Source organism: Falco rusticolus, chromosome 8, assembly GCF_015220075.1.
Source record: "Falco rusticolus isolate bFalRus1 chromosome 8, bFalRus1.pri, whole genome shotgun sequence".
NCBI lineage: Eukaryota > Metazoa > Chordata > Aves > Falconiformes > Falconidae > Falco > Falco rusticolus.
This window is the reverse complement of record NC_051194.1, coordinates 54,569,631-54,583,320: the sequence shown is the minus strand read 5'-3', so window position 1 is coordinate 54,583,320 and position 13,690 is coordinate 54,569,631. Positions and strand designations below refer to the sequence as shown.

General features: G+C 41.8%; 1 protein-coding gene across 1 annotated transcript in view; it reads right to left on the bottom strand.

The window, feature by feature from the left end:
* The window catches only part of CPS1 (carbamoyl-phosphate synthase 1), a 90,612-nt gene that overhangs the window by 65,134 nt on the left and 11,788 nt on the right, over positions 1-13,690 (bottom strand). The window contains exons 6-14 of the mRNA XM_037398850.1: positions 12,101-12,190; positions 10,906-11,034; positions 10,209-10,315; positions 9,673-9,814; positions 7,114-7,191; positions 5,495-5,593; positions 4,707-4,802; positions 956-1,145; positions 232-389 (exon numbers count right to left, since the gene is read on the bottom strand). Coding sequence (XP_037254747.1) covers positions 232-389; positions 956-1,145; positions 4,707-4,802; positions 5,495-5,593; positions 7,114-7,191; positions 9,673-9,814; positions 10,209-10,315; positions 10,906-11,034; positions 12,101-12,190 — 1,089 coding nt within the window. The remainder of the gene's footprint in view (positions 1-231; positions 390-955; positions 1,146-4,706; positions 4,803-5,494; positions 5,594-7,113; positions 7,192-9,672; positions 9,815-10,208; positions 10,316-10,905; positions 11,035-12,100; positions 12,191-13,690) is intronic.

Below are 13,690 nucleotides of genomic sequence, written 5' to 3'. Positions count from 1 at the left end.
TTTTTGTCAGTGGGTAAATTAGTTTAGGCCTTCCAAGTGCTTAATTGCATTTTCACTCATTTTAAATCATGGGGAAACAGCATCAATCACTGTGGAGCACTGATGAAAGCGTACAAACTACAATATCCACAGTTGTATTCAGCTTTTACTCAAGAAAACTAGATATATATTTTTAGTAACTCAAATGGGCAACAGTAAAAGTAATCACATCTTCAAAATTATCTGATTTACCGATTCCACTGCAAAGCTAGGAGCAATCTTTTCATTTAGCTCAGTCAGTTTATCGGAAAAAAGTTTTCTATCCTCTGTAGCCATGATGGATTCAACTGATGTACCTAGGACCTTCACACCATACTCCTGCAGGACTCCTTGCTTGAAGAGTTCCACTCCTGCAGAGTAAACAAAGCCACAGTTTTGAGGGTGATGGTGTATGAAGAAAAAAGTATTCAAAAGATATCTGACAACTTGTCTGGCCTGATCAACAGCTAATTTTATTATCCTTTGGCAGTATTAGGACTCAGAACCATAACTTGGCACTTTCTGTCCTGAAATGTATGAAAACTGAAATATTAGTAAAGTTACTGCTTGGCCATCACCTCCAATACAAAACAAAGCAGTGCGGTTGGATCCTGTTGCAGGAAGCTAAATGAAACTAACTTTTGCTTTTGATCTTTGCCTCAAGGTGGTCTGAATATCCAACTACGGTAACTAAGACTTACACTGAAAAGCAGGATATATTAATTACTTTTAAGTATTAAACCCTGCAATTAGATCTTATGTTCACAGCTTAGCAATTAATCTCCAACAGTCTGTATCTCTGCCTATATCCCTTAGTAACCTGGGCAATGTACCAGGCACATGGGTCTTGCACGTCTGCACAAATAAAATCTGCTGAACACATGGTAAAAACCAGGTTTGCCTGCAAGGAGTGCCAAGGCACCTGTATCGTACTTACCACAGTTGAGAGCCGTCTGGCCACCCATGCCCAGAATTAGTCCATCGGGACGTTCTGCCTTGATGACCTCTAGGACAAACTGTGGAGTGATGGGGAGGAAGTAGACAGCATCAGCCTGCTTTAACCCGGTCTCATTGGTCTGCACTGAAGCAATATTGGGATTCATGAGGACAGTTTTCACATTTTCCTCCTGAAAAATTAAAATCTGCATCAAAACTAGGCATATGTGGGAAAAGAGCTAACAGCAGCAGCAGCAAAGAGAGATGAGGTTCAACCAGCAATTTACCAACAGCAGAATTTAAAAAGCCTGGTTCCTTACGTACACTCCCATAAGGGATTGCTGGTATCTTGTACCAGGCTGAGCTAAAGCCAGTTCTCTACTTTTGGGCCTCTGTCTGTCTGTGGGAATGGAGATTCCCACCTGATTCAGAAAATTAGTTGAAATTATTTAACACATTTAGGAGTTACACGGGGGAGTCATGTAATTTTGTGATTTAAACCAAATTGATTTGCTGTTAAAATCTTATGATCTGTGAATAAACTTTCTCTTTTTCTCTCTCTCTGCCTTTTAGAGCTAATCTATTGTCCAAGTCTGAGGCTCAGAATAGAACCAGTCGCACCAAACTCTGCGAGAGTTTAGAAAGCAAGGGGGTCTACTCTGAACCTCATGACTCAACAGTAGAATCTCCTTTACCCCTTTTATACCTTTGATCTTTAAAAACTGTTTCCAGTTCTGTTCTGACTTGATTTCAACGTGATTTATCTCTGTGAATTTACTCCATGTAATAAGTAATAGAGTGAACCTTGCCATCAATTCTTGTGTAGTCACTTAAACTCTTTGGTAGTAATTCTCAAAGCAACCTGACCTAACCACTCCTTTCACAACAGACCAGTATAGAAATTGACATTATTCCCCTGATCACAATAAGCATGAAAATGCCATAAGGTTTTCCTGTGTTTGTTTAAAATTTGTGATTGCTTGACCCACTGGTTTTGGGGAACAAATACATAGCTCACCTGGAGCGCTGGGATTCTCGATCAGAGCTCAGACTTCTCAGTTCGGGTATTGGATAACATTTCTTCTCTTTCCTTTGGTAACTTAAAATACTGCCTTAAAGACTGGCTGTAAATTTCTGCTGACCTTCTACCCCCATGAAAAGTTAGAATTTTTTTCACTGAAGAACACTTTCCTTAGAAATATGTGAAACAGGGAAGGGAAAGAAGAGATAAAATCCTAATGGAAAATATTTCAGATTTAGACAAACAACCCCAGACTGGGTAGTTTTCATGGTGGTGCTGAGGGAAAAGGGTAGATCTCTGACCAAAACATTCTTCTCTAATAAATGTATTCAGAAATTCATGGCTATAATTCTGTTGTAATGAATGGAGGAGGGAGAGGTATATCGCTTTCCAACAAGCTGGAGTATGTGTACATCTCAGCCCTTTCTTCCCTACTTATCTGGGGCAAGGTGTCTTAAGGACCAGCTAGCAGTGATGAGGAAGATAATTAATTGAGACAATTAATGCTCACTGTGCTGAGAGAGACACATTTTACTAATATCACATCCTCTGTCCCAGTTGATCAGGATGCTGGATTTTAATCCACTTGCTGTTTGCCCTTGGAACCCTTTTCTTCATCTTCTGCCTTTTTAATTTTTTGTAAGCATGTAGTACTCTGCACAATGGCCACCCACCCTGATCAGAGACCTTTATTACAACTTAATTAAAATTGTGAATTAATAATACTCCATAAGGGCTCCATTCCTCTTTTTGTGTATGTGTAATATGCTCAGACCAGCTGGGAGAATCCCTACAGCAAGTAATCCAGAAGGTTTTTCAGGTGACCACAAGCCAGTCTCTGTTCTTCACAGATGCTACCAAGCCTTTTTTTCAGAGGATGTTCCTGCCTTCGATGAACATTCTTGCAAATACAAGTTCACTGACTGGGGATGGATGTCCCAGCTCCACAGAATTTTACTCTTTAAAAGAGGCACCCATTTAACTGTATAGGACTGGATATTAACAGCACCTTCTTAAAATGATCCGACATCCAAGAGACTAGGAAGAACAGCAGTACATAGCAGAATGAATCAGAACATCCAGAAGTGAGAATGAATGTTGGTTAACAACAACAACAGAAAAGTCTAAGGGGAAAGAAATCTCTCATCTCCTGTTCTCTCCCACCCATGCTCTACAGCTGTCCCCTGGCAGCCACTGACCAGCTGTCTTCTCTCTCACATGCAACTGTAAATCACTGCCAGAGGCAAGGTGAGGAGGTGCAAGCACTGCCGCTGGAATGGCTGGTTAGCCTGCAGATCAGAGCAGCTGGCTGGTGGCTACAGGAATGGACAGGGCACTGTGGGAGGTCAAGCTAGGGAGATTTATCATTTAAAAAAAAACCACTCCCACAAACCAGAGCTGAGAGTGAAGGACAAAAGAGAAGGGAAGAAGAAAAAAAAAAAAAAAAAAGAAAAGAAAAGGAGAGAGATGCCTCCTTTCCAATTCAGGTCTGCACTCATCAACTCTGGGATCCTCCACTCCTAACTTGTTCTTGTTCTCTTGATGACGCAGCCACTTTGAACTAGTAGACAGCAATAGCAACACAGGATGCAAACAAAGCATGTACAATACAAGACGTGTTGTAAAAATGAGACCAACCCAAAGCAGCCCCTGACTATATTTAGGATTACTATAATTGATTTTTTTCCTTCCTTGACTCCAGGGTTAGCACAGGAATAGAATGGCCCTGACGTCAGAGCAGCCTCAGAATCACTCATCACCTCATCTGAAGGCAGCTGCTACATCTGCTCTGAATCTGTCAGACCGACCTCTATGAGCTCTCCTCCTTCACATGAGGTTAGACATGAACTAGGGGTACCAGCAATAACCCCATCACACAAATACTGCTACCCTTCTACATCTTCTAGCGTGAGCTTTTCTCCTAGCACCCTTCTACATGCTTTGCACTTTTGCAGCATAAAACAGCCAGAGCAAATAAAATCTCAAAACTGACCATGTGAGTGGACTATGCAGGATGCTTCAGGGAAACAGGCACAAGCACCATTTCAAATGCAAGCATTTCTCAGGCATATGCAGAAGTACACATGCATTTTTGTTTGCTGCAGAATAATACAGCTCTCCGATCTTCAGAAAGGGAACACCAGAAACCAGCTAGTAAGTTTGCTAGACAAAATTCATCCAAAGGAAGGACTTCATTCATTCCTTTCAAGACTACGAATCTATTCTGGAAACAAAACTTGGCATACGTGACCTTTAAAAAGTTCATCTCATTTAAAATAAATACCATTTAGAAAGTCTGCCTTGATAAAAGGTTCAAAAATCTTTTGCATAACAGTCTTGACAGCAACCAACCATTCAGCTGTTGTTGTTTATCTACTTTGCAGTATGTTGGCATACCACAAAAGTTTCAGTAATTTCAATTTAGGTGTAGCTGACCATTCCTCTCCTTCATTTCCATTCAGTTTGACAAGCCTGGAGTGACCTGTCACACATCACAAATAACAAACTGCTTGAAGACTGCAATGGAAACCTCAAGAATGTCTCTGGAAGATAATTCTGAGTGGTTAACTCACATCACCCAACAAACAAGTTCATAAACAGAAAATGGCTAAGTTTCCTTACAGTCATCTGTTCTCACCAGCTTCCTTGCCCCAGTGATACCACAACTGGAGGATCTGTGAGAAGGGAAAGTAAATTACATTAAGTTAATATTTTCAGAGTATCCTCTCACCTTCATGGCTTTCACAGCCTGGGATCCAGAGTAATCAAATTCCCCTGCCTGACCGATCGACAGGCCCCCGGATCCTAGAATGAGTACTTTGGAGACCTAGAAGTGTCAAAGAGCAGGAAAAAAAGTCAGTCCTATTGTAGTGGATGTTGAAATGAACAGAGACTGTGCATCACTGAAGTCTCAAATTACAAAATATATGTTCTAAAAAGAGAAGAAAATTCACCTCCAAAACCACTGGTTTACTTCTAAGAAAGTTTCTACTGGACTTCTACGTATCTCTGGTTAGAGAAACACATGACGTGCAAAGGGCATACAACAAATGTGCTAATTATATCATGTGCTTACAGACAACCATGGTTCACTTTGGCTGCCTGCAAAGCCCAGCTGCCTTCTAAGATAGCAAAACTGTATGAAATTCAGCTCACACTAGGAATTTCGGTTATTTGCTAAGCAACAGAGCATCAACATTATGCTGCTGGCACAAAATCTCATGGTCAGATTATCCCAGGGCACTTCATATACTGCTATGAGAATACCTTTCTTGGAAGAACTACAAAGAAAAATACATGAAACATCTGATCTTAAAACTTTCTCAAAGAAAAGGGAGTTAATAACACAAGAGATGCCTGATGACTGAGACAGGCAGCTGACAGGCCTTTTGTAAAAGGGAAGCCTCCTTTGACTTCCATGGTTGCTTTTTGTGCCATTTTGAACCATGGGTTCAGTAGGAGTTAACACAATCCCAGCCTCACTGACAGGCATGAATAATTAGTATCTTGTACACTGACCTGCACTCTGCAAGTTGTCTCTCCAGCCTTGGGCAGGACTGAGGAAATGGTAGCACCTTTCCCTTTCTTAACCAGTGAAATAAATGAATCAAACAGGAACTAGGAAAAATAACCACATGTATTGAATCACCAAATTGGAACTAAATAAATACCAAGCAAAGAAGGTAAAAACAGGTAATTTGTGGGCTCAAGCTATCAACTCTGCTCTGCTGCCTTCAGAAGGTAGACTCAGGGAAGAGATTATTATTGTTTGAAATTTATTTAACAATTTTGACATATCTGACAAAGCTGCGTTCAAGAAAGTGAGGTCATATCAGGAAGAAAACACATATCGATCATGTCTGTATGCTCTGCTTGTGTATAGCTGGCAGTGTAATTAATAAAGATGCATTAAATACTAAAATACAGAAGAGCATACACTTAACTAGCTCAAGGGAACCATCCGGAATAGAGCCTGCTACAGAGCTGGGATATGAACAGGTATATCTAAATATGAGTTGTGTTAAATCAGCGTCATCCTTCCAGTGGAAATGCCAGAGCAGCTTTGAGAAAAGTGTTCTCCAGCCAGGCCAGGCAGGGGAGGCAGCATGACCATCATCGGCATGCAGGCAGATACATGCAGCGGGACAGGCTTCCCACCTGACACCACACTTGCAGAGCTTCTGCCCACACAGCCCCTGAAGCTGGCTGCTGGAAATTACCTACAGAAGGAGTACGGACAGGTCCTGCAAGCCTATCAAGATAGGCACCGCGTTATCAAACCCATCCCAGCAGTGGGAGTACACAGACATGGAAAAGACACAGCTGAGGGATGTTTTGAGTTCTCCAAGATTCACTAGTCAATCAGATTGCTATGAAACTTCTTGATATCAAGAGATTTACTTGCAGGTTTAATCAACATCACCAAATTAAGATTAAATAAACACTTCTACGTATTCTTCCATCTTCCTCTCTCAAGAAATGCTAAATAGTTTATTTATGTTCAGACATGCCTCCTCTGCCTTCCATATCCCCTGTTGCTGCTTAGTCATACTCTGTGACTACGCAACCAGTTGTTACAGAATTTGTGCGAAGTCACAGATGGGGGATTAAAATTTCATTTCACTTAGGAGAACCAGAGTGAGAAAGTGTGAATTCATTTACATAACTCTACAGTAATTATAAAATTTGAAAGTGGAACTAAAATGTATTAGAAAGTTAATTATTTTATTACAAAGCATCTGGCTAGTATTTTTTCTGTTAAAATAAATCCTTTTCCTTTTGCAATCACCCCAGGTACAAGAGATTTGAGCCTGATCCTGCAAAGGCTTACACACTTCAGTAACTGCCAACACACAGATAATCCCACCAGGACTCAAAGCATACACATCATATGAATGGAATCATTGATCCAGAGCATACAGAAGTCAATAGACACCTTGCTGCTGATTGTAATTAGCTGCGGATCAAGCTAAGCAGACACAAGCCTACGCATGACTGGGCCCTCTGTTAGGATCCCGACATTTCCAAACCCAAGATGTAGGACCATCTTCAACATAAAGACTTGCCACTGTAGCTGGTACGTATCTACACTCCCTAGGCCACTTGAAAGCAAGCCCAGATCAGCTCTCATACAATACCTCTGTGTCCCTTGGCCCAGGATTTGCCTCTGGGTAGAACTGCGCTGTGAAAATCGGTCTGGTCTCATGCATAATTCCCTGCAGGAATGAAAATTATTTTCTTAGACACCTCCTTGCAAGCAAGCAAGCGAATAGAAAGCCACGCCTTATCCCTGTAAGCACTGAAGGCCAAAGAACTGGCACGTTTCTTTGGGCAACCAAACTGACATCCATTTCATTCCCAGTCTTCAAACAATGTCTTATCCAAAGACTCACTGAGCCTCTTCCTCTTCTGCTAATGCTCCAGCGCTTGTGTAACCCACTGAGCTGTGCATGGATGAGAAGCATAGTGGAGATATCACCTTCACTACAACAGCAAACACTACCAAGTTGTAAGCACTTCACAGAGCAGATATGCTAGTCTCCCTCCCGAGGAGGGACCAGGCAGAGAAGAAAAACATGCATAGCAAGAACAGATCACCTTGGACAAGGCTGTTACAGCATGAATAGTTTTACCATCCTGATCTGGTTGGTTCTGTCACAGGAAAAATGGATTTTGGTTGTGCTCTTGATTTCCATAACTTGCTTCAAATACTGACACAGGGCTTTGCACACAATCTCTGCCCTGGGTGGATTGTTTTCAGGGCTGTGATGAAGTGGGACCACTGCTCTGGACAAACAATAGCTACGAAGGACCTAAACTGAGTTTGGAGACAGTGCTTGTAGTTTCAGTTGGAGCCAGGAAAAACAGACTTCTCATTTGCATGGCCTAATAGCACCAAGCAGCGTGGTCCAATGGAAGACTACCCTATAGCTGTCATTGCTCACAGCCCCCAATTCCAGATGGAGGTAGAGAACTCCATCAAGAGGGAATCCAGGAAAAACTGGTTCTGATACAACCTGCTTCCCTTAGGAATGGACAAAGGAGTCCCAACAGCTAACATAGAGCAAAAGTGCCATCTCTGCCAGTGCCCAGCGTAGGATGCTGGGATAAGACAGGGATGAGAGATGAGCTACTGGCCACAGTTGATCCATTATGGCATGAGTTTCTCCCCTCACAGTAAAGAATGTCATCAGTTTGTCACATTTTCCCTGAATGCTCATGTTACTTCTAGTTACATACATATATCTTCTAAAAATATTCACTCCATGGCTCGTCAGTATTTGGAAACCTGTGTTGGCTCTGTCCAGCTGTGATGGCTCAGGTCAGCCAAAAGAAATTGTTTTTTCTTTTTCAAACAGAGGAATGCAATAGACTGCACAAGAGCCCATCCAGCCCTGTTCCTGTTTGTGCGTACCATGCTAGAACAACATGTCTCCTTGTCTCTCTGCCTGTGAAGGTTTAGGAGACTGATGCTGCTTTCAGCCTCACAGAAATGATCCTTTAGTTCACATAGAAGAATGTCATGCTTCTAGATCCAGAAGGCTCGTGTCCAGAATTATCACCTACTTTATGCAAAAGCACCATCACTCTTGCCTCCAATCTTTAGCTAAAGCAAACATGAAAGGCCTGGGGATGAGAGGGTTCTGTTTGTCAACACAGCTAACACAAAGTCATTTCAAAAATTGAACAAAACAGCTGTAATTTTTTTGCATTAATATTTTCTTTGGTAATATTTGTCTCTTTTTAGGTATGTGTGCAAAGATAAAGAAAACAGCAACTGACAAAGAAAACTTATTCTAAAATCATTAGCTGGAAAGTATTGTTCCTTGATCCCGTGAAGTATAGTCAGGATATGCCAGAACAGGACTATTCAATTTGCCAGACTTGATGTGGGGCATTTATACAAAACAACAGAGAAGCATATTTCCGTGGAGTAAATTTCATTTGAAAATACCTTTTTTTCAATGATTTTCTAATAAATAACAAGACTTTACTGACTTGCACAACACTGGGCCTAATGGACAAGATTTGAAATAGGCAATTACAAAGCCTGCTATCTGTCTCAATATTTGCCTGACTTTGTCAAAACTGAGCTGTGGGGTATTGTTTTCCTTCCTACGCTTCTCCCTGTTCAGCTGTGAATCTTCACAAGTCAGGCATTATTGATTTTTTTTTCCCCTACATGGACATCACTTGACATTGGACTTCTACCCTAGATCCTGCAAGTTGCTCTCCTGAGGCAACTGACTCTTTCCCTCATGACTTTAGTTCCTGGAATTCTATTTACAGTAACATACCAAATTAATAATATTCCTTTTCTGTGCTGGGCAACGCTGAACCAACACAACAAAACAGTGACACAGGGTAGCACACCTGTGGCACAAGCCCTAAGACAACAGTAACTGAGTGAGCACCACTAATGGTAGGGAAATCACAGAAGACAGACAGCTGTTCAAGGGAAATCATGTCACTGTTGCAATCCTACACTCTGGGCTAGTATGGAAATCATGGTAGTGGCTCACCCCTTTTTGGCCCGTAAGGCAGGACCTCAAGTAAAGCACATGGTCAGATCATCAAGTTTAGTTCTGATAACTAATTGTAATCTGATAGCAAGCTTCAAGGAGGTGAAATAAAGTGAGAAAGTCTTCACTCACTAGCAGCTGCTACATGCAGGTAGCTGGAAAGCATGAGCTCACCTCATTTGTTTGATCGTTGGCATTCACAAAGAGAGGTTTCCAGCCAGCTGGGAGGGTAGAGCTGTCAATGGCATAACCATGGTTCTGAGCAGTGATGACAGCCTGTCCATTCACTGCATTCAGGACAGGCTGGTTCTGTCCTCTGAAAGAGAAAGGATCAGAGAACAGAGGATGGAAGCGCCAGATGCATCCAAATGCCACAATTAGGAAGAGCTGATAACTGGGGGACTATACACAGCAGTTCAATAGTAGCTGTTCAATCCTGGCAGCCAACCTCAAAATGATAAATCCTAGGAGAAATTCTGCTATCTTTCAGTTTGAATGGGTTCAATTACATCAAATACTTTTAAAACACCCTCAAAAAAAGTAATGCATGACATGACAATTTAAATTAAAGGCAAGAAGGATGGCTGAAATGAAGAAGTAATGCTACTGACATGCTAGCTCCCATTAAGGCAGTTCAGAAGCAAAGCACTGCTGCTCGGCAATGCTGAGCTGGTCTATATGGGCCCTGGGAAGCTGAAGAGCTACCGCACCTGTTGGCCATCTGCATCTTGTAGGAAGTAGCTCCAGCTGCTATTCCAGTGATTAGATTCCCCATGCTAATTCCAAACAAGGGCTCTGGCCGATTGCTCTCCAGGACCTAAAATGAATAGGTATTCAAGAGATACTGAGGTGTTCAGCAATTCCACCATAAATCATGCTAGTTCACTCACAGCAGCCACACAGATGTAGAAAAAAGCTGAATACAAGGGCAGCATCAGCCTATAAAGGGAAGTTTCCTCCTCTCCTTTGCTTCACAGGCAAGGCTTAGAGCACCACTTGATGTCTCTGTCCACTCAAGGGGAACAAGCAATGATACTCTGCACACAGCCATTTAGCGTGCAACACTATTTCAAATCAGAGCACTGTGAAATCAGTTCTTTTGTAAGGTCACAGAGGTCCTGAAAGAGCACAGGGTACTTCCAAGACACTGGTAAGGCAATCATGGTAATCATGTTTACTATGCATCATTCACCAAGGTCTGTACAGCTTCATTGTAACTACTAGTCTGGAGAGGGCTCCCAGTGGGCTAAAATGAGGAATATCCAGGCAGCTGAAATGACGGAATGACATTTATTCCATAACATGTTAGTACAACCAACTGTTTAGATTCCAAGCACTTTAAAAAAAAAAAAAAAAAAAAAAGGCAAATAAACAAAAATAAATCGGCCTACGGCTATTACACTGTACCTTTCTGACATTCTGAATCACCTCCTGGGCCTTCATAGGATCCCCTGGACCTCCAGAAATTATGAGACCATCATACTCCATGCTGGTGAAATCATGATCCCATGGAACCAAATGCACTTCTGCACCTCGCTAGGAAAAAAACCAAGGGAACAAGAAATGAGGGGAGGAGGGGAACAAATGAATTTGTGTCAAGAGGCTGTACATATGCTCTGTCTCAGAGATTGAGTTTGGATTTCAGTCATCACTTTGTCAGGAAAATAATGGGGCTTCTCTCCACTATCTGACCAGATTATTTTCACAAAACTGGTAGAGTTAGTATCTTTGAGTCACCTCAGTGTTGTTCAAGTTTGAAATTTGCTAGGGAGATCAAAACTTACTAATGGAATGTAAAATAAGTGTGTATGCACACATGTAAAATATGTTCACGTTTACACGGTGCATTCATCCTAACTGCTAAATTAGAGCTTCACAGTTTCATTCTGTAACATGCCAGAAATAGTCCTGCACATCAAAAATGGCACAAACATCCACATAAACTAAAAAAGGGAAACAGGGAAACCCTGTACATCTAAAGAATGAGAGGACACCGCCTTCATTCCTCCTGCATGGCTAAAGAAGTGAGGACTGCTACATCACTGCACTAACAACAGGAAAAATTTTTCACAGAATCATAATGTTAAAGAATAACTCAGGAGGTCATCTGGTCTAATCCCTGCTCAAAGCAGGGGTAATTTCAACTTTAGGGCAGGTTGCTGAAGGCATTGATCAGTTGAATTTTTAATATCTTCCAGGGCAGACATTCCACAATTTCTTTGGGCCTGTTTCATCCATTCACCATCCTCACTGCAAAATTTTCCACCCAATTTATTTTTTTGTTACAATGTTGGGTTGACCTTCCTTCATTGTCCTTTACAGAAGCTGTGTCTTGGCTTTTTAAAACTTGCCTTTTAGGAATTCTTCTCATGGCTGAGAGGCTGCTGCTGCACAGATCGTCTTCCTTATCCCCTCAATACAGTGTACCAAGTTCAGAAAACACCTCCCCGTCCATACAGAATCATCCTAAAAATTCTACCTCATTTTAGGAGGGCAACTGCTACTAGAATGGATGTGTCCAGGCAGAGGGAAGGCTAGTGAGTACAGACGAGGCTCTTACCAAAGCAAAACAAGAGGTGAAGGACATAAAGCACTGACCTACCTTTACTAGCAGACGGATAACGTTGTGCTTCAACCCACAGTCAACAGCTACAACTTTAATTGGATTCCCTCTTCCATAAACCTTGACTTCCTATAAGAAGGCAGACCATGCTGTAAATTACTTGTAAATTATTCTGTCCTCAAAACACAGGGAAGATGGGTAGCAGAAAAACTTTTCACCAACATGTAGCAACCGGTACTTAACAATCAGTTTACATGGAAATCTCCAGAAGTACTTCAGACATTAGCGCTTCCTTCATTTTTCTGTGAAAGTAGAAGTTATAATGCTCTTTTATATACTTTTGATTACAGCAGTAATAGCAATTCCTAAGAAATCACTTGTTTCCATAGCTAATAAGCTTTCTTTCTGTGTTTCACCTCACTGGCAGTGAAGCAGCAAGCCAGTTCTCACAGATTATTGAGTCCAAGAGAAACATGAGATACACAGTGAGAGATTTTCAGCTGAAGTTAAGTCATCCTGCTGATGCCAGTGGTGCAAGGCTACTTCACACCAGCTACAGATCCATCACATTAACATGACTGACCCTTCAGTCACAGTAAGACCAAAGCATAGCACAGCTGGAGATACCCTATGAGTGACCTCCAATGCATCACAACAGTATAGACCAGGCCAAGCATGTCACTGAGCATGACCTGTGTTCATGTGGACCTGACAGTTTTACATATCAGACAACACTTTTTTTTTCCAGCTGCTGTTCCTTCACCCATCCCACAAAGTAAATTGTCACCAGTCCCAAATCTGGACTATTATGCTTTGTGCACCCACTTGTCCACTGGCCACAACCAGCATGGAAGAGAATAAAGTCAAACCACCATAAGCTGTATGGGCCTTGACACTGCAACATGCAGACATGCTGACAGACAGCTGTAGCACTGATGGAAGGCTGTTTGTGGACAGCTTCTTTCTGAAGCTTGCTGGATAGTTTTTTGCTTGTTACATGACCGCAGTTAGCACCAGGCTGGGATGTTATTCATCAATAAGTGCATAAGGCAGCCTTCTTTCTTCTAAAATCAAACTATTCCTACCTTCATTTATGCTCAGCTTCTGAAAGCTGATACTGATAGGTGCACTTGACCCAAAGTGGCTTTTCTCTTGTGCAACACACCACTGGGAAAAAAAGGTCTTTTTTTTTTGGTTTGGGTTGTTTGTTTTTTAAACAAAGTAACTCCCTTTTAATCAGCTTCCCTGGCATTCATATTCCACAGCTGGTCCTCTTTATGAAAATATGCTGAAATCCATGCTCAATATGCCTGGTGTGGGGTGACAAACTGAATCTTTTCATAGGCAGATTATGACCAGCCAGAAGGAAAGATATCCTCTCTACAGGGAACTCCAGATTAAGTTTATTAGCAGAATATTACAACTCCTGCCTCTGTGTTAGCCTAACTCTGTCCTTGTTTGAAATGTTATCTTTCCAAAGATTGTGATGAAGAGATTTTGGGGATGCAAGAGCACTTCCTATGTGAGGACAGCTCTGATTATCACTGGGAGTGACTTACTGCCATGTCAGGCACAAGGATGGAAGAGATGGGGTGCAAGGAGCCACCTCCCTTCACTACAAGGCTTCAA